Source organism: Falco punctatus (genome assembly GCF_963210335.1).
Source record: "Falco punctatus genome assembly, chromosome: 9".
NCBI classification, from domain to species: Eukaryota; Metazoa; Chordata; class Aves; order Falconiformes; family Falconidae; genus Falco; species Falco punctatus.
In genome coordinates this window covers 8,421,516-8,443,387 of record NC_137589.1, presented here as the reverse complement: position 1 = coordinate 8,443,387, position 21,872 = coordinate 8,421,516, and the positions used below count along the sequence as shown (strand labels likewise).

At 39.8% G+C, this 21,872-nt stretch overlaps 1 protein-coding gene across 15 annotated transcripts in view; it reads left to right on the top strand.

Moving 5' to 3' along the window:
* Positions 1-21,872, top strand: part of KCNMA1 (potassium calcium-activated channel subfamily M alpha 1) — a 555,223-nt gene that overhangs the window by 433,607 nt on the left and 99,744 nt on the right. For all 15 annotated transcript variants that reach the window (XM_080403227.1, XM_080403225.1, XM_080403230.1 and 12 more), the window contains 4 exons: positions 1,836-1,929; positions 13,619-13,742; positions 16,654-16,878; positions 20,409-20,601. In XM_080403227.1, the coding sequence (XP_080259353.1) occupies positions 1,836-1,929; positions 13,619-13,742; positions 16,654-16,878; positions 20,409-20,601 (636 nt within the window). The remainder of the gene's footprint in view (positions 1-1,835; positions 1,930-13,618; positions 13,743-16,653; positions 16,879-20,408; positions 20,602-21,872) is intronic.

Genomic DNA, 21,872 nt, shown 5'->3' with positions numbered 1-21,872 from the left:
AGTGATCTAGTTTAATCCAAACAAACTATCACAGAAAGAAAATTTCAATTTGTATATTTTTTGAGAATTTTCTGTGGGCTTATTTATCACTCAGATAAACAAAGAATGGTACTTGACTAATCATCAATAAGCATTTCCACCATAGGACTGACTTGGGGGGGGGGGGGGGGGGGAGGGGGGGAAGAAAAATCTAATGAGAAGGAAGTGGCTTTGGCTTTGAGGATGCTGCCCAAGAAGAAAAGAAAGATAAGTTAGTGAATTAAGTTATTACCAGTGTCAGTTGGTGCTCTGATCTATTACCTTTTACACTACTCTTTGGGGCATTTATTTTGGGGTTAGCTTTTTTTTTTTTTTTTTTTTTTTTTGGCCTGTTTTGCTTTTGCAATGCTTTCTTTTGTTTTGATGCCCTTGCTGTGTCAGGTGATGCCAGGTCATTTAAGAAGATACCACATCTGTCTTTTCAAGGGCCGCTCCTATGGTCTTGACCAAGGCAAAATGAAGTTCCACAGCAGACTTGGGCAAACAGACATGACAGGCTAGGGTGCAGTCTGTAATAAAATGGTGTTGAGGAGGGATATAGCAGAAGGATATTACTGAAGTTCTTGCTAGATAAGTCTAGGGTAGGTGACATATATCCAGCTTTTGGGTTTGTTTCTGCAGAGCTCATGGCAACTAGATTTTTATTTTTTTTTCCAGCCTCTGCTTGTGCACTGCTAATGTCTGTTAAGCTCTTTTAATATAGCTACTACTATGGCTACTAATCTCTTTCCTTTTAACTTTAGAGTAACAGCTTCCTAGGCATCAGTTATATTATCTTCTAGTTAATTTTTCCGTTAACAATAGGATAGGGAAAAAAGTGAACTTTTCCTTCTTTATATTAGAATAATTCAGCATCAGTATGAGTTTTAGAAAGCAGGCATAAGAAAATTCCCTTTGATAGCACATGTCAACCTCATGCGCAGGTTATCAAGCGCAGTACCAATCCTGAAACAGGTGATGGTAAATTCTTATAGATGACTTGTTAGGAAGCTGCATTTCTTAAGCAATACTTATTGTGACATAGGTTATCCAAGAGTAGTTTACAATTGGCAAAACCATAAGTGATTTTACATCTGGAAATTGATCTGTCATTGAAAATGCACCTCATCCTCATTAAAAGATTGCATAACTCATGCATACTCTGTTATACAGGTATTGTCTCCCCACTTCCATTCAACCTCATTCTGTTCACTCCTGTTAAAACTGGCTTCTGTGAGAAGGGTAGAGCGACGAGGTCTGACTTGTGCTGGAGATCCGTGCACAATGGCAGGCTGCGTTCACATTCCCGACTAACTGAATCATTGAACATCAAGGCATTGAATATTTTACATCTCTTCATGAAGACTCTGTTGTTTGGCATGTGAGAAGCAAGAACCAACTGGTGTCTGGTTCATTAGCAAAAGCAGGCTGGCAGCTGTTATGTTGGTATTGCAAATAGTACTTTATCTTTCTGGGAATATAGCAGAGCACTAATTCTACTTTTCTGTAGCGCAGATTAACTGAAAATAACTCTTAAGAATAACCCGAATGTGGTCATCCCCCCCGCCCCCCTTTGTTTTTGAAGTATGAAACCAATTTGAACGCCTGTGTTCAAAACCCTGGTATTCTTCCCTGCTTCTCCTTCAAACCAATCTCTTTGACTAACATGTATTTGATTTTTATTACTGTTGGGCTTATGTTAGCAATGAAGTATCAGTGCGTGAATGGACATAGAGTGTGTGTTCTTTGCTACTTCACTTGTATTTCATATTGCACTTCGAGCAGTACTTAATCTCATGAGTTCCTTATATTTCCAGTTGAAGATGAGCAGCCCTCGACATTATCACCCAAAAAAAAGCAGCGAAACGGAGGCATGCGAAATTCACCCAACTCCTCACCCAAACTGATGAGGTAAGACTGCGAGAAGCTCATATCTTCATCTCCTTCCTTCCTTCCTCTTCTCCTCCCCCCCCACCCCCCATCAAAAATAAGGGGAGGGGGTGGGGAGAAAAAAAAAAAAAAAAAAGATTGTTAGATGGTTTCTGAAAGGCTGAAGTATTTATTCTGTCAGCTTGTCAGCAGTTAATGATAGAGCTGAAAAAAATTCTGTCATAAAAAAACAGTTTGAAAAGCTGTTTGAAAAATACATAGGCTTTAAAGTCTGAGCTGTCACCCTGTCCTGTCCGTGTGTAGTTCTTAAACAGCAGTGGCACTAATGATAGCGGGAACCAATCAGGGGAACTCGTGTGGTTAGTTTGCCTCCGGCAATTCTCTTTTTGTTGGATTCCCTCGGAGTACTATTTTCTGTACTTAAGGCCATATGTGAGATGTATCATCACAATCAAAAATGAACCTGAATATTACCTTCCTTTTATCCTGTCGATTGAAATCAAATTTCTGTTAATTGATTTAGACTGATAAAAAAGTCTAATAATCTATGTACTTGCCAAAGCAAAGTTCAAAACTAATGCTGTTTTAGTCAGGCTAAAAGCACATTAATTATGAAATACAGGGATTTTTAAGAGGGTATAGTATATACTCTAAAAGTGGGTGATGAAAACATCATCGTGTTAGTGATATTTTTCCCCTGTTGCTATGTGTACATTATTTTACACCGGTACGCCTTTGTATAACTAGGTAGTTTCCTTGCCTAGGACAAATTACCTCTAAGAGATTCGTTAAAACTAGAACTGCGACACGAAATTGGAATCTATTAAAATAATAGGGCACCTGCATTCTGTCTCGCTGCGCTTCACCCTTTGCTTTCTCAAGTCAGTCAGAACAGGATCAGGTCAGAGACATGGATTTTTCTGCAAGGAGGCTGTTCCTGCTCTGGTTTTGCATATCTAAAGTAGCCAGGGTAGAACCTCAGTCCATAATTGTACCCAGAACTAAATACCATAGCAGAGATTTCCCACTGCATAGATAGATAAATAGATAGAGAGATATGCACACACAGAGAAAAATGTAAACTCATTTACATATATAAACAGAGTCATGCAGTTTGGGTGTACGTGTAACTGTAATTGCTCTGCAGTCACAAAGGTTAAGTGAAAAAAAAAATAATGAATATATAGGTCTTTCTGTATATAATGTCACTCATGACATTGCTTTTATTGTTGACAATGCTTTCATTCCTGTAAGAATTCTGGATACACCTAGGCAATATTCCTCTTTGTATTTCAGTCAGTAGACTGGAATTTTCTTTGGCCATTTCCAGAAGCATCCATATTTGTTTATTGTTACTGCAATACAGGGCATATTCAAGGACATAAGTTCTACAGGTCATCTTCATCTCTGTTTCGGCTACAGAACCAAAAGTGAGATTGATTCGCAGAGGAAAATGCACCCAGCTGTGGCTTTTTTTTTTCCCCTATTGACCATCTATTTCTGTTAAATGTATCATTAAAAGTTCTCTGCCTTCCCCTTAGCTCAGCCTTGCCCATATGACACTGATTTACATGCTTGTTTACAGTTTATGAGGAAGAATAAAACGAACATACTGGCAAGCTTCTCATTTTTATGGTGCCAGTTGTCATGCTAGCATCATTTTCAATTTACTTACCTTTGGACAGTCGTCTTATCTGGTGCTAATGGTTTTAACCACTTCAAGTTTAAACATGTGGGAGATTCCCCCCCCTGCCCTCAAATCCTAATTTTGGGGAAGTAGATATAAAAAGAGAGGGAGAGAGAGAGAAAGAGCTGAAACATTTGGAGCTGAACACACTGTCCCTGTTTGCTATGTAAAGTATGCCTCATTTCTTTGATCTTGAGTAATAATAATTCTGGGGAGTTATACTGTTTTCATATGCTTCAAAGCTGTGTCAAAGTTTTGCTGCTTAAGGGTACTTCTTTATTCTATTGGCTCTTGGGTACTGAGATGACAGGTCCTCTGTACTAGGTGCAGGCTTTTTCAAGTCATAGCCTTCAGCAAAACATCAAATTACCAAATACAGGGTAACATACTTCTACACAAATGCCTTTCCTGTAGATATATTATACCATATATATTAAATACTTTAGTGTTACACGGTACATTTTATGTGCAATAGAAAGTGATGGTTTGAGGTAGCCTTAGGGGTACTTTTTTCCACAAGCAGAAAAAGCTAGTGTATACCGTATCAAGTATGGTTTTTACAGGACTTTCTGCCCGAAGGCCTTTGTAAATAAGTAATGATCAACAGATTGGCTGTGGGTTTTTGAAAAGCATGCCTGTGTCAGTTTGCATGATGGGGGAAGATTTTCAAAGTAGAGCCTGCTTTCATTGCCTGCTGAAGAGGGACTGAGGGAGAGTAGTCGTCCTGAGCCTGAGCTGTCTGCTCAGTAGCACATCAGAATTGCTAAACACAGGTCGAGCAGTGAGTGGAGAACTTGCCAGGCTTCCACATCCAGACATTGTTTCCTTCCTCCCTTGCTGCTAAATTTATTCACCAGCCCTGTGTTGGCACCCTCAGCCTCTCCCCGGACCCAACCGCCTCCTTGCCTGACCCTTTATCCACACTGCCTTAGCTTTGGTTCAAGGTGCAAAATAAGGCAGCGTGGATGGAAGGAGAAGAGGACTCTGCTAAGCTTTGTGTGCAATGGCCAAACACTCTCCTCCTTCCCGAGAAACAAAGGTGGGCTGTATTATCTGCTGCTTTGTTTCCTCGTAAATTACCTAAAGTGACAGGTACTTGCTTTCCTGCCCAGAAATCTTTACTGTATGTCAGCTGAAAGCACACCAGAGGTAAATCAGCTAAAGCACTGTCATGTCTGTAGCTGATATTTATCTTTGCAATGTTTTTCCTAAATTTACTTTAAAAGCTCCTTTTCAAAGCCAGCTTCACCCCTGTCCCTCCCACAGAAACAGCTGGTGACTGTGCGGACTTTTTTCCTCAGCTGTAGTCTGGGATCTAGAGGGGGCCTGGGGGTCAAGAAGGCTGGAGCATGTGGAGGAGGAATACGTGTAAAGGTCAGTTATAAATTGTAATCAGAGTCGTGACTTCAGAATCCCATTCTGAGCAGCTCTACAGTTAAGACAATGTTGAAGACGCTGTGTAGATTTTAGATTTCCACAGGGGTTGGGGCAAGTCAGGGAAGAGGGTGTTGTGCCGTGAGATAAAGCTTTATGACTTCTTCTGTAACTGTAGTAGAACCGAGGACATAAGCAATATCATAGGTACTCCCTGGGACATCATGGCAAGAGGTCTGACAGGTGCTTATTCAGACCTGCTCAGAAAGTGGGCAGTTCTGAGATTTTCTCACGCACAAGTAGAAAGCTACATTACCTAATATGACCCAGGTAGACAGTAAAAGACATCTTTTTGACATTATTGTCTCTAAACGCCAATAAATTGCTAACCTAAATAACTAGATGGTAGGCATACAAACATTCTTTGTATACGTCACAAACGGTCTGGATTCACATTGAGGAAGTCACCGTTCTGAGTCCTGCATCGCATCAGATGACACGAGCAGACTCGCACTGGTGCAACAGTGGAAGGATCTAATCAATCAGAAACAAATCCTTCAAATTCCAGCTAGAGCTACAAATGCAACTTAACTAGAAAAATACTCTGCATTGTCATGGTTATTTCGATCTGTTTTACATCAACAGAAGTCTGTCCCATTTAACCCACAAGAACCATGGGTATAATTTCAGAATAAACTCTGACAGGAAAGAACAGGCACTTCTCCTGTGGAGACGTGAACAGCAGGACATCCTATTACAATAAAAAGTAAAATTCAAATAGGAAGTGGAAGGTAAAGGAAGGAAGGCTCTAAGCAGCAGAGTAATCACAGATCAGGCCTCCTTCTTCATGAGATGGAGAAGGAAAGTAGAGCCAGTTGATGCCTCTGGTGTCATGCAGTGATATCAAGTCACCTGTTCATCATCTCAGAGTCAGAGGTTTTGATGCATGTTATTGATGAACAGCCACATTAAATATGAGGAGGCTATGTTGCCCAGATATCAAATAGCAAAGCTAGTTTTAAAAAGAAAAATGTGTCATTTTGGATTCCAGAATGACCAGTAAAAATGTGAAAATCCCTGGATATGAATCAAAAAAGCCACTTAAAAGGATTGTTTCTGGGGCTCAAGTCTGCAGTTAATGCTTTGGTAGCTGCTACTGCATGAGTGGAATACACTGACTTGAAGGAAATGTCAGCCCAGCTGAGTCAAAGTACCTCTTAATGCAAGAACAAATAGCATGTGACAGGGCCCAAGGGGCCTGAAAGGCAAACAAATAGTTTGTCCCTGTCCACTCTGAATGTAGTGGTGTAGTTGACATAGGCCTCTAGACAAGTAGCATACTCAGCAAAGGGTCATTATCATTAGTGTCCCTGATCACATAAGAATCAGAGGCATCAGAGGACACTGGGTTTCCAGTGTGTTGCCAAGGAGAATTTCATAAGCCTGAGGATTGTTCTTGATCAAGGATCTAAAATAATTCCCAACCAAACCATAAAACTTGCTCAAAGACTGTCAAGACCCAGCTAAGTGACACGGAAAAAAGTGAGCTTTTTGGCATACCTTTCCAGAAGCCTAATGAGATTATTTATCTGAAGTTGAGGGGGAAACCTCCTGTCTTTTTTCCTGAAGTTGGGTATAGGATGCTAAGTAGATGAACAATGGCTGTGCACATTTATCTCCTCCTCTGCCCATGCAGCTACATGCACTCAAATGTACACACGTGTTTTTGCTAGTGCCATTCAGGATGAATTTATCTTGCCCCTGCCAGTGCTGCCCTTCCGTGAGCTGAAACTGTGAGCTTTCTCATAGGGACCAGCAAAAAAACAAAACCAATGGGTGGGAGGTCTAGGGAGGAACATTTCTCAAGCAAAAACTGGTAAAATAAGTTCAATCTGATCATTTTCCATGACTCCGCTAAACCAAGCATGAAGGTAAGGTCTGAAGAGGTGGAAGCTCACTGATTAGCCATAACAAATGTTTATATTTATGTCCCTCAGCCTTGGAGATTTCCATCATGTAGTCTAAAAATTTACGTCCTTTGTTAAGGGTTTATGAGGTTAAGTTTATGCAGTGCTAGTTAAGCAGTGATAACTAATCTGCGACACAACAGGTATTTAATAGCACATCTCCCTTCCTGATTCTGTTCTACAAGTTCACTGCAACAAACACGAGCAACAGGAGTAACTCAGTAATCGGTGTGTTATCTTAGACCTGGTTTTAACAAGGTAATGGAATGAAATGGTTTGGATACTAGGAGGTGGTATATGTTAGCCCCATGACTGTTGCTACCAGCAGTAGCTGTGTTACAAACCATGGGAGTAAGAACAGTGTCGGACGTATATGTTCATTTATCTATTTATTTATTTATTTTTAGAGTACTGTGGAATCTTGCAGAAGTATTTTTGAGATGAGAGAGCTGTGTCAGGAAAGAAAAGGAGAGTTTTCCAGCAGCAAAAATCAACTGGCTTTTTAATAAAGTTCAGGGTAGCAGAAGATCCACTCAGATCAAGGCAGTGGAAAGAAAAAACTCTTTAGCTTTAAACTGGGTTTTAAAGAAAATAATGTATTCTTATAAACTTTGACTTGCGAGATTGGTAGCTTTTATCTTAAGGTATAAAGGCTACACACTTCATTTAAGTGGCAAAAAAACACTCCTATATTTTATGATGCCACTTAACCGTGGGTTTATTTTTTTTTCCAAATGAAAAATTATTTTTTTTCAGGTACGTTCTCCTACCCCTCAAAGATTGCTGGTTCTGCAGCTTGAGGAGATATAAATGGGAAATATTAAAACCAGAAGACACATTGGCTGTGTGCCTTGTCTCCCCCTCATTAAATTGCTCACATAAAAGTCTAGAAGTTAACCATTTTGTGAGAGGGTTCATCCTTCAGAAGCATATTCTGATCATGTCCTGAGGTATCAAGATACTTTAATGAGCAAGATTCCTATGGTAAACAGCTCTATCTCACTGTCCTTGGTAGTCTTGATAAATTAACGTGAACTCTTCAGCAAGGCTTTTGAGGATAAAAAAACTTCAGTGGCGTCTGGGCAGAGCAAGAGGGAAGGAAGGAGAATTGTTGGGATTCTTAGCGCTGTCATTCAGCCCGTAAGCTAGCACGGAGCGCTGGGTACCAACCACTGTGTTAGATAGGTGGTTTTCTTTGAAGATTTAGGGGAGAGGTCAGGCAGTGTGAGGTTGTAGCCAATATTGGGACAGCTTCTGAATATGACAGTGAAAGCATTTAAGAGTAAACTGCAGGTTTTCTTTCTCTTGTCACACTGGGTTGTCTTCTCTGAAGCCCAGTGCATCTGGGCACTGAATCCTTACAAATTTCATTCCTGATTAACCTGTGAAAGGAAAGATCAGTAAGAGAGTGTCATTAGCCTAACACACGTAGGCAACAAATTCTCATTACAACTTAATGCCATCCACACAGACCACAGAGGGTCACAGGGAATGGCTAATGGTAGCCGACAAATGTTGGGTGTATTAGTCACAAAACATTTGCTGGATTCCATCAGAATGTCGTGACAACCTTCACAGCTCGTCCCAGCGAGCTGCTGCAGTCAGTGGAGTTTGCCGGTGACAAGCCGTCACTCTATCTTGGTTGAGCTTTATAGCACCAGTCAAAGCAGTCAGAGAAGATTGAAGTGACAGAGGCCCACTGAGTAAATAGCGAAACATGCAGCACATCATGAAATATTCAGCCAGGGTGTAAAAGCTCTAAATGCTTTTTGAATTATTAGCACCTGCACTGGCTGCACGTATCTAACACTAACAGCATGTTAATTGCCATGGTTTGTTAAGGTATTTGTAGGAGAAATTTCAAAGGCACGAGACATTCTCCAGTGTGCCCTCAATCCCTATCTTACCTTCGGCAAGCCCACTCCTTCCCACTAAAATTCAGCGTGTGCATATACACTCGTGAGCGTGCAGCCACCTATGTCGGGTAGGAAAGCTCAGAATCCTTGGTCCAGGTGCAAGGTGAGTTTTAAGACCCTGGATCTGGAGCAGCAGATGGCTAACCATCTTTTGGTGGGCAGCATCCAGATATGTCGTATCTCCCTGAGAAAGGCATAATTGCCAACATTACCAGATACAGGTTAAAGAGCAGTTGTGTTGTTCCCAGGGGTGTTTTGCCATTGCATTGATACAAGGAGAATTTTATTGGAGGGCAGAATAAAAAGTAGCCGAGACATTGTTTTGCTGATGTGCAAAGACTAACAGATTGCAGTTTATTTCCGTGCAGTGCTGGGGTCCCCGCTAGTCGTAGAGTATCGTTCCCAGTATTCAGCTATACAGAGCAGTTCTGCTGCACATCAGAGAGGTTATGTGCTCTGATGTTTGGTTGCACATGAATGATAGCAAGAGGGTTAAGACAACCGTGCCAGCACACAAGGGTATGCTAAACAGTAGTCATTTAATGGGGCAGCCATTTGGCCCCAGTGGTCTTTTCAGTTCTGTCCATCCCCGGTCATTACTCAGAAGTTCCAGGCTCAAAACCTCCAAGGAAATAAGTTTGCAGTAGTTACAAACGTGTGCTAAGAGAGCAGTGCTATTTGGAATGTGTAGTGTTGGCTTCCTCGCAATAGGTTTGCTGGAAGTGGGATTTACGGTTTTGCTTTAGGCTGTTGTCTTCCAGGCAGGCTTTCTGGGGTTGCAGCTGTAGCATGGCATTTAGCGTCCTTTTCAAGTTTAATTGCTCATAAGAGGCATTATATGCTCTTCAAAAACCTTGAAAAGATGGTCTTTTGCTCTTCAAGTCATGTGTACATAATATCTGCCATAAGAACCAGAGAAGCTATTTTTAAACTGGGGTTATGGATGAGGGAAATGTAACTTTTGCTCCTTTTCTCCCATGCATGCTATACATCCTTGTCTTTTCCTAGCTGGAATGACCAAATGCTTTTGTCATTGCAAGCCATAAAAGCCGACATTGCAATTAAAGGCTATGGATTTTAATTGATAAAAGGTGGTTTTCTTCCTGTAGTTGGGATTTTTCAAGCGGATGACTTTACAGCCCTGGAGAACACAATAGCTGAAGCGCTCATACAAGCATTTCCACAGTGACCTGCCAGTGTGACTCAGGCATGGCTTGACAGAGCCATCGTCATGGGTGAGGGGGGCAGAGAGGCTTGAGAAACGTTCACCCCATGATTTGGCTGCAAGGGCAACAACTGTAGTGTTTTCTGTAATATACATTTTAATGGGAAGAGGGTGTCCAAACCCCTTAGGCAGATTTGACAGCCTTGCCCTCTGTGTGTCTGTCTTAATTACTTTTTACTATTTGCAAAACAGGTTTAGATCATCAGATTAGTGAGCGTGTACATGTCCAAAGTAGTAATGCTATTTTGTTACTTTATTACTTAATAAAACGACCATTTTTTTTATTTAAAACAAAAAGTCCAAAGATCAATTCCGTTCTGAAGTACATAAGGCAGTGTATCTTCTAACATTTGAGGACAAAGTTGGACTTTAGTAGTAAACCGTTTTCAACCCTCATAGACATCTTCAGGGATTGCTTTACTGAGAATGAAAAAAACATTCATTAAAGAGAGATTAAAATAATAGCTTAGCACAGAAGATTTAAATCTGAAAAACAAACTTTTATGTAAAAAAACCACAGATTCTGAAACACAAAGCATTGTTAGTCTTATCACGGTTTCCTTCTCGGGCAATAATCCATTCAGCTAGAGTAAAAGTAGTACAATAGTATCTGTTAGCATACTTTCTTGTGTCCCATACCATCTGCTTCTTTTAAGGCTCCCACTTGCTGTACTCTGTGCAGTGAAGCACAGGATCCAAACAGTTTATCATATTGTAAATAAGTGCATGTATTGATTTTGAAAAAAAAACAAACACCTTTTTTGGTTTTGAATCACAATTTGTTACCTAAAACTTCAATAGGGGGTTATATCTGATGATTCTCATTCTTCATCCCTTCCATATCATGCTTTCTGTTTAAACCTGAGATAACTAGAAAATATAGTATTGAGGTAAATGTCTAATAAATCTTTGGCACGAGCTACTTTGAATATTTCCTTTTAGGATCCGAGGCGCTTACCCAAAAGAGACCTACACTTGGCTTTAAGCACTCACACACTAACTATCGCCTTATACCCCAAGGCAGTTAACCATAATTCGATGTCAGGTATCTGTTATTAACTGCTCTGTTACAATATTCAGTTCAATCTATCTAGTTTTAAATCTCAGAGCAGAAAAGAAACACTGATTAGAAAATTAGAATGTGGCCTTTATTACCAGTTGATTGAATATAGTTTCTTTGATGAAGGGAAAGAGGGAAAAAATAAATCCCTTCCTATAAGCATCTGGTTTCTGAAAGGAGGAGGTGAATTGATCAGTGAACTTTGCTTTTGTTTCAGTGCTCTTCTAGGAAAGCTTGTCGAGAAGTGTCTTGTGACAGTTTGGGGAAAACCAGCCTAAACCCACCATTTCTCAGTGGAAGCTCCTGAAGATTCCCAACCGTTTGGCAAAACTTCCTTATTTTGAAGCACGTAGCTAAAATACCCCATCAGAAAAAAACAGCAAGGACAGAGCGCCACAAAATGTTGTCTGAACATTTGTGCAACCTTCCAGTGGGATTGTATCCATGGTTGCAAACCTTGCTGTACCACAAGCCACTATGAGCAGCAAGGAATGCCCTATGAGCAGCATCACAGTTAGCCCTCAGCCAAAGCTACCATGGCTGCAGCTCACTGATGGATGGAGTAAGAAAATGCAGTAGATATTTTTCTAGAAATTAAAAAAACCCAAACAAACAAACAAAACACACACACACACACCCCACCCCCCCCCCCCCCCCCCCCACAAAAACAAACCCACACCAATCAAAACCTCACAACAGAACCCACTGGTACAGCTTTTTCACCGGGAAGCCACCTCTGCTTCCTACAAAAGAGGGAGCGCACTTATGCAAAGGTTTTTTGTTATTAAACCTGGAGTAGGGTCAGAGGCTCCAGGCAGACCCCCAGAGACTCCTCTGCTGCCAGCGGCTTGATAGTGACATGCACTGAACTGTATCTCTGTTGAGTGAATATAAAAAAACTTTGAAAACGTGGTGTTCCTTTTTCCAGATAAGTCTGTCTTATGCCTTTGCCGGGTAGTGCATTGCTTTTTCTTAAGCATCAAAAATTTCTGGTGTAAGTGGAATGTTGTATTATTGGTTTCTCAAGTGTTTTTAAGCCACTTCCAATGGATCTGACCCTGTTTGAGTGAAATGAATGAGAATTTTCCACTGATTTGAATGGATATATAATCAGTGGCTATAAAATTACACAAGTTAATCACCGTGACGGAATTAGAGATTATACCTTTCTTAGGCATGCAAGCATAACTGTTTTAAGCATGGTAACTTATTGTACTCTATTCAGGGTAAATTCATCTCTCTCATACACAGTATTCAAAGTCTGCCTTAGCAGACTATGCAGCAGAGAGGTTCATACCACAGGCTGCAGCTCATGTGCTTTAAAAGCAGGAAACTTTCCAGTTTTGAGAGTTCAGCTAATATGTTCTCGAACAGCTTTCAAAAAGCAAACTGCTATAAAATTTGGCTAGCTGTCTCAGAGTAGTTAGCATATTCCTACGTTGCAAATACTTCCTTCTTTGAGATGTTACAATTCTGCATCATGATATTTCAAGTGTTCATGACAAAAAGCTAAAGACTGTACTTTTGCCAGACAACGCTCTGTTCCCTCCTTGAATTTAAGATATTAGGGTCAGTTTACCCTGCGCCTTGTAAACACAGTCCTTCTTCTAATGCTGTTGTATAGAGCAATCACTTAGGGGTGCGTCTGGGAGTGTTGGAGTCACTTAGTACTAGCTTAATGTCTGATGTAAATGAAAGGACTGGATGTGTCTGCCCTTAGATATAACTAAATAGCTGGAGAGCAAGTTTATAAAAATGTCTTTCCTTTGCTTCTCCTTTGAGAAGCTTTGTGGCTTAAAATCTTGTTGCAAAAGCAGTTAGAAGGTTATCGCAGGTAGAGTTGCCACAGAAAATGGACATTGTTGTTTGGTATTGAAATCATGTATTCCAGATGTGGGCATTTGTTAGTCAGTCGACTCTAAAATGACATACTGTTGAATCTTTAAAGGGCTTCAGTTTGGGAAAGCAAAATATGATTGGGCAAATTGCTAAAATATTTAAAGTGCAGCCTGTTAAAGCTTTTACTGCGAAGAGCATCATGTCAGAAGTTGTACGTGGTAAAAGCAAGTAATTGGCTTTCCATACTTATGCCAGTCAGCCAGCATGGGGCTCTGTTCCTATCCCTTCTACTTCATTGCAGATGCTAACAGTAACGTTGATATTTATTTTGAGGGGTGGGACAGGAAAGAAAAAAAAAAAAAAACTTTTAGGGATGTGATGATGTCAGAAAGCCATGTTTGACATGGTTATTTGTGTAGAAAGAGTACAGAAAATCTTTGAAAACGCACCCAAAATTGAAAAATTAACTTTTTTTTCTTTTCAGCTTTTGTTTAAAAGTGCTCGCATTGAAAGCATGTTCAAGTGTAAATACATTTCATTTTTTCACTTTTATCCCTCTTTGTATGCAGCTCTTGGGATATCTTTCCATTCATAATTCATAATATTTTCCACTTATGTTGTCCTCAACTTGTTTTTCCCCAGGCACGACCCCTTGCTAATTCCTGGCAACGAGCAGATTGACAATATGGATGCCAATGTGAAAAAATATGACTCTACAGGGATGTTTCATTGGTGTCCAGCCAAGGACATTGAAAAGGTCATTTTGGTAGGTATTGATGATAAGTTGTGTTCGAAAAGGTTGGTTGAGCCGTAGAACTGATGTGTAATGGATTAATAAATTAATCTCTACTATCATTAAATCCAGCATATTGAAATCAGAAACACATCGTGGTGTAATTGAAACTAGCATTTTGGTTAAAGAATTATGATTATGTAAATCTGTATGCCAAGTGCAATGATAAAAATTGGTCCAAGATAGAGAATTTCTTTTTCATAAGTTGAAATGCGCATATGTGGTTTAAATCTTTAGAGAATTATGATTGGAAATATTTAAATGTTTACATACCCCATTTATGTTTTTACAGAAGGCAGTAATGATTCTAATGCAGGCAAGTGTTGCTTTGCATTCTCTTATTTATTGATGTGAATTTTGCTCTATTAGAACTCCTCCCAATTTCCTGCATTCCAAGATGCCCAAATAGGCCACAGTAAGATGTTGCAGCAAGCGTAGTCTAGGTTTTTTTCATTTGTTTAACTGGGGAAACCATCAAGCTGACTCAAGTCATTAAAAATAATTAGAAGACCTATCAAGGTCTGTTTTGCTCGGTGAAAGTTTGTGCCACTTGTGTTCATGTACTTATACCTATGAGTAACAAGTAACTAACTCTGGATCTCCTATGCAAAAGTGATGATACTTGAAATGAAATCCCTGGTGGATCTTCACTTTGTCACACTTCATAAAGCGTTTCCTGAGCCCGCTCTCTTAGATTTTCCTGCGCTGTGGTGTGGTATAACCAATGATGGTGACAGCCCTGGTTTATTCTAGAAATCAGGGGTTAAAAGCTCGCCTCCAGTTCTCCTCAGGGGCTCCTGTAATAACCGTGGCATTGCCTGGAATGGAAATATCAGTGTTTAAACAGCCAGGCAAGTAAATTCCAAATTCTGGAGACTGAACTGTGAGACAGAGTTTGGTGGAACAGCTTTAAATAGTATGCATTTTTATGAACCCAGCAGGCAAGGAGAGGCAGCCCTGCTGTACAGTACTTTATAATCAACAGAGATAGAAATCTTTCTTCATGCTCTAAACACATTTTAGCCAACAACCTTTACAGTTTGTCCCACTTTGAAAAGTGTTTCTTGCAAAATGGCACCATGGAGTGCATTATTTATCACCTCTTGGTGATGCCATGCCAATTTTCCCCCTACTAGCCCCTGTGTCTCTAAGTCTGGCCAGGTTCTTTCAGCTCTGTGCATCACCATCAATAAAGACATTGCCAAGAAAATGCTTCCCTGCACCTTTCGAAACTCACAGTCCACAATTTACGTCTGCATTCATATCCATGCAAATTTAATACTGTCCTTAGAGAGCACACAAGTACAAATTAGTACATAATTTGAAGATGATGGGATTTCCCAGGTTGTCAATTCAATACTTGATGATGCCTCAGCCAGAAAATAATTCATTTTTCTGACCAAGGTCTGTTTTGGCTCTGTGAGAGTCCTCCAGCAGTAACAGGCAGTAAGAACTTTTTTTTTGACTTACAGTCAAATTTCTGTGGCTACATACAGTTCTATGACTACAGAGTGACATTGTTTTACGTAATTTTTTTCAAGACTTGGTCTCTGTCCTGTAAAGTCTGAGTATTCCGGACCCATAGGCAGAGGCATGGGACAACTTACATGCTTGAGCATTCACTTATGTCTTCTGCTGTTCGAAGGGCCAAGAGCACTCTCTTGGTAGAGTTGTGTAAAAACCAGTGTAATTGCCCTAGAGAAAGCTCATGTATTTTTCAACTGATGAGAAAACGTCCAGGGTTCCTGTTCACTTTATATGGTGAACACCTCTGCTGCATATTCCAATCTGTATTGCACCTTGTCATGCTTCCATAATTTAGAAGAAGGACATAACCTATGGATAAGCGAGAAGAAAAAATTGCAGTTCACCATTGTCTTAGTTTTATTCATGGTCAAAACATCTCTGTAACAATCCTGAGTGTACAACTTCCTGGCAATATGATTTAAGTGGATCTGCAGCTACTCGCTGGAGTGCAGCTAAGACTGGCTCCAGAAATGAGGGTCATTTTTTTCCTAATGACTTTATTTAATCATATTGGTGTTTGAGTTGCTTGCTCAACTGACATTACCACTGATGAAATTAGTGCAAAGATTTATTCTTGTCACTGAGACAAGAAGATAATTCTGATCATCATTCAAGTGTTCTCCATGAGTTTTTTTTTCCCTTTATCTATTGAACAAGTCAGGAAGTGCAGAAGGCCTGAAAAATTAGTATTAGTCGTCTTGCCCACCCAGTTTTTGTTACTGAGAGAAGCTCTGTGGAGTACTGTGGACAGCCATTGTAAAGCAGAGCAGTGCAAAGCGTTCTTCAATTGCTTCTCAGGGTGGTAGCAGCTTGTCCTAAAATAAGAACCCTGACTCTAAGAGAATATGGTCCTCGGTTCACAAGGTACATGTAATACCGCCAAGCCCTACTAAGACCATTGGGCACTCACGTTTTCCATTCCAAATTGATGTTGAAAAGACCCCACCAGTGAGTATTCAGCTAAGGTGTCGTTTTGCTTCTCTTTTCTATAATCCTTCTAATGACTAAACATGTAGTAGGTCAAAATCTGTTCTTAGCTAAACCCATAGTACTTTGATTGTAACCAGAGTCTTAATCCACATATATAGAAACACATATAGGACCAGAATTCAGTCCAGTCCAATGTCTTCCTGAACATCAAAGGACTTGCAAACAAGAACGAAATTTTCTTCCGCTGAGCAAGTTTAATAAATGATAACTAAGGGTAAAATGAACAGCTATTATCAAACCGCTTCTTTGTGCATGAAAACAATATTGAGAGTTGTGTTTTTCCTGGTTTAAAACTCAATATATGATTTAAGCTTCCCTTTGTTTCATTTTTCCCTTGTCTTTTTGTTTTGTTTTGTTTTTTCTTTAGACTCGAAGTGAAGCAGCGATGACAGTTTTAAGTGGGCATGTAGTCGTTTGCATATTTGGGGATGTTAAATCTGCTTTGATTGGATTAAGAAATTTAGTGATGCCATTACGAGCCAGCAACTTTCACTACCATGAACTCAAGCACATTGTGTTTGTGGGTTCACTTGAATACCTGAGAAGGGAATGGGAGACACTGCATAACTTCCCCAAGGTTTCAATCTTGCCTGTAAGTCCAAAGCCATATTATTGATACTTTGTTATTTAGGACACCAACTGGACAGATTCGTATTGACTTTGATCTTAGGCTTTTTTACTTTTGTCTACTTGTAGGCCTGAGGACTTAGATTTTTCCCTTTACTGTGTCTATGAAAACAGAGCCCTTTGAGACCTTATTAGAAGATATTTGCTGCAGTGTTCGGTTCCTCATCATCCTCATTGGATGAATTTCAGCTGCTATCAAATGTATTAGCTGTGTTATGTATCAAACATTCGCTGTAGTGCTCTGCATGTAAGCTGGCTCTGATGTTGTGATTTCTCTGACAGAATGACAGTAGTTATTTATTACGTTATTTACGTATTTGTGCCCGCAAAACCTTTGAAAAAAAATAGTTACTCTTTCTACATAATAGCCCTTTATAGTCATAAAACCTTCCTGTAGGCTGGCCTACTCTAGAAGGGGCATTGCCGTAGCGCTTCAGTTCAGCGTCCTGCCATACCTGTGTGTGGAAGTGCGGCAAAACCTTGACCCTTTTGAAAGCTCGTATTGATTTTAGTAGGGACAACCACTAATCCCACAGTCCAGAGATTCCTTTCTCTCCTATGCGTTGTTACCATTTGCTCATATGCATGCTCAAAGTGTGGGAACACGACAAACAAGTGAGGCCCTTCAAACTGGTGATCTTGGATGGTCATAGCTATAAATGACCCGCAAAGGTGTAGGCAGGAGGGGAGGGCCAGAAGGCCTCAGGGTGAGTATAGAAGAGAATGCTCTGTACGTTACAGAGTAAAGTTAGTTTGGATATTTTCATCAGACTGAAAACTTAACAATTTACCAGTACTTAATAATAACATTTCAGCAGTTAAAAATAAATACATCGGTGATGGATATAACTTAGGCTGAATAATTGGGAAAATAGTTGTAGAACGGGAAGGCTGCCTTCACTTTTTGATTAATTCAGGCTGTAGGTCGGTCTTAGTGTAAATGCAGTTTTAGTGTTAGCCATTGGCTTTTCTCTGTTAATTGATCCAACAGATGGTGTCACAAGATTCTCTGCTGTCACAAAAAGGGTGTCAGTATCAAATTTGGTCACTATCCTCCTCTTCCTGCCAATTCATTTTAATTCCAGTCACTGTGAAGGCTAAAGACTAAGGAATAAGAATTAAATTAATAAATATGTTGAATAGTAGGGCAAAATAGAATCCAGCTACTACTTCCAAGCTATCCAGTATATAATGCATATCCATTACAATGATGTGTATTTGTAAAGTTTTGATTCTGAATTCTGAAGAAGCATTGAGGAAATGTACACCATCTTTACATTCCCAATCAGTTTGCACCCAAATTACCAAATATTTTAGGTATTTATGCCCGCAAAACCTTTGAAAAAAATTAGTTACTCTTTCTACGTAATAGCCCTCTATAGTCGTAAAACCTTCCTGTAGGCTGGCCTACTCTAGAAGGGGCATTGCCGTAGCGCTTCAGTTCAGCGTCCTGCCATACCTGTGTGTGGAAGTGCGGCAAAACCTTGACCCTTTTGAAAGCTCGTATTGATTTTAGTAGGGACAACCACTAAACCCACAATCCAGAGGTCCTTTGGTAGTCCATAACTACCAAAAAGTAGTTATGGACTAATTTCAACTTAAACAGCTTAAATAGTTGATGCTCCTTTAAAAATACAGAATATGTAAAGGAATTGTATCTTACGCAATGATCAAGAGTGCTGAGCAGACCACACAGATTTCATGGCTTTTTCTTTTCTTATCTTGCTCAGCCTGTGTGGTTCAAAACGATGATATAAAGTTTAAAATGTCAGCATTATTCTGATATAATTAATTTAAAATTCTACTGATCTTACTGAGATCATACTGGTAGGAATGATGTGTTACAGGGAAGCCACTCAAACTCGTTTCTTACTTCTTTGTGCTTTGGTTCACGAGGTAAAATTTGCTGCTGATATCTAATGGGGATGTGGTTACAGCTGAATATAAAAACATTTGTTCTGGTTTAGTAAAAAAAAAAAAGGTGGAAATTTCATTTAAAGTCTGTATTAAAAGAGGCATTTAAGCTGCTGACTAAACGCTCAAAAAGTAGGCAAATGCCAATTTTAAATATCCTCAGGCAGCCTTAATTCTGTCCCTTTGCATAAAATCATTAAGAGTAAGCCTTTAATTAATTACATGATTGTATATTATTTTCCCCCACAGAAATCCTGCTTCGCTTGGTGCACAGTACAGACACAAAGGGCAGAATTAAATTGGTAGTAATAATAATATCCTAACTTTTGAGTACTTTATGAGTAAACCATATCTGTTTGATGTAGACTGTTTCCCACAAGGTTTCATGCCTCAGATTATTGAAAGTAACGTGGAATGGTCAGGCTGGTATCTGAAACTAGGTGGCAATCACTGAATAAGAATTGAGCTCTGCCTTCACTTTCTGCATTTTAAATTCACTTTTGCACTGAATATTCTCAGTGGGGTTCAGGAGACGTTCACCATGAGTGAACAGGAGATGGAAGACTAGGGTCTTGACTTGGTTTTATGAAAGTTGCTGTGTGACAAGGGGACAGCTTAGTCTCCTCATCATCATTAGGGTCTTTGGGTACCAAACCATGTGAGGCAGCAGAGCAGAATCTAGTTTCCATGCAAAAATCTTTTTTTTTTTTTTTTTTTTCCCTGGACCTTGCAGCCCCTGTGACATAGGCTTAGTATTTTGTAACTAGAGATGTGGACTGTTGCATGTGAAAGGCAATTGTTATCTTTAAACAAAGCATAAGGGGTTAAATGTCATGTCTTAGTTGTGTTAACTAAGGAACAAAAAAACACAGACTGCCACAGTATTTCATTTTAATTATTGCATTCCCTGATTGAGAATTGTGGCAGTAGGGAACGTGGCACGAGTTGTGCCCAGTAAGATAGTCTTGTTTCTGTTTCAAAGGGTTTAAGCACACAGCTTTGAAGATCAGTTTGTTTTCCTTCTAGAAGCACCAAAAGCATGCATTGGAAAGGATTAACCTTTTTTGTGTATGGCTTCAGGTAGAAAAAAAATAGCTTTATCCTGATTACCTTTCAAATGTGTAGGACACATAATGCTTTCCTGTTTAAATTGCTATTCTTTTGCCCAAGACCATTGTGACTCGGTAGTAGATAAATAGACATTTTAAACACACCCCTTGTTATATTCAGAGAGCCAGAGGTTGCCACATGATAGCAACTTAAATCAAGACAATTTCAAGTCACCGATGAGATGTAGAATGCTGGCATTATTCCTGTTTCTTGTTTGTTAGTAATAGCTTGACTCAGTCTTGAGACTGAACCTAAAATGCTGCCATCAGCACCAACTACCCTTTAGATTAGCACACATCTCCTATTCCCTGGCACATAGTTAGACCAGCCTAATGTCAGAGCATAAAAAAGATAGTTGTTAAATAATTTCCCAAAGCTCCTTCTCAATCTTTAATTTGTTTTTCTTTTTTTTCCGTTCCTGCCCCCCCTCTTTTTTTTTTTTTTCCTTTTTTTTTTTTCTCTGTGCCGAAGGGTACGCCATTAAGTCGGGCTGATTTAAGGGCTGTCAACATCAACCTCTGCGACATGTGCGTTATCCTGTCAGCCAATCAGAATAATATTGATGATGCTTCGCTGCAGGACAAGGAATGCATCTTGGCGTCACTCAACATCAAATCTATGCAGTTTGATGACAGCATTGGGGTCTTGCAGGCTAATTCCCAAGGTAAGGACTGCCCTATAATACTTCTCTGCAGTGCCTACAGGGGACAGGACCTGGCAGGAAGAATATCCCTCACTCAGTAATTCAAAGAGCCCTACATCAGCTTGCTTGACAGTTAAACCTGCTGATTGGTTTGATGGCTTTTAAAGGGACAGTCATGTAGTTTCTCTGCTACATCACAAAGCACGTCTTGTAGAGGAAAAATGAATGAATGTGAAATTGGCATTTTAAAAAAAAAAAATGTGAAAAAATATATCAAATTATTGCTTTCTCACCCTGCCCTGCTCTGTGGCTTTCTTACTGGGGCAGTTGCTCCTATGTAGCTGGACCTCATACTCAGAATACCTCAATCATCTGTCTAACAAGATTTCTTTTTTTTATGTAAAGCACATTGCAATTGCAGAGAAAAAGGGATGAGTTATGCAAGCCAAAAAATAAAAAGACCAAGGATTTTAAATTGTCTTTACAGTTCCTGTGCCTTCTTGCTCAAAAAGCCACACAGAATTAACTCAGAGCTGATTTCTTCCCATGGTTTGGCATGTACTTGTCCCGTTTAAGGACATTGAGCAAAATCCTTCACTCTTTGCTGCAAGTAGGGGACTGATTCATAGGTAGCCAAAGGCTATTTTACACCAACTGTGTCTGTGCAAAGCAGCTGCAAAGCAGTCATAAGCACCCTGGCAAAGACCATCAGTGTAAAAACAATCATCTTACCATCCCTGAAGGGTCTTGCAGCTTATGCAGCTGAAGTTCTACCTTTGATAAACCTATTAAGTGCTGCAGTAAATATTCCCTCTGGATCTAGCCCTGCTATAAATGTAGGTGTAGAAAGGATAGTGCTGTGGTCTGCAATTTCCCCGTGAGCCTGACCTAGAGATAGTTTTCCCTCAAGGACTGTGAGAACTAAGATTAGGTTCAGTTTTTGCTCTTTACGTTCTAATCAGGAAATAGGAATTATGAGCCAAAAATCAGAGGCAGCCGTGTAACTTCTTGAATGTGGAAAATTCTTTCTTAGAATCAGCAATAAAACTGTGGAATTTAATACTAGAATTAAGTTGTACCAGGAAACTAAAAGTTTGAAATTTTCAAAGTCAGGTTGGATAGTCCTCTGGATAACAAGTTGATTTAGAGAAGAGGAAGAAGGAGCTGGTTTTTTCAATCCCTTGGGTGTTTGAAGTTTTAAATCCGTGGCCTGGAACCAATACAACCCAAGATATTTTAGGGTTCTTGCCTTAAAAATTTATGAGGCTGACTTGCTCATGCTATGATAACTC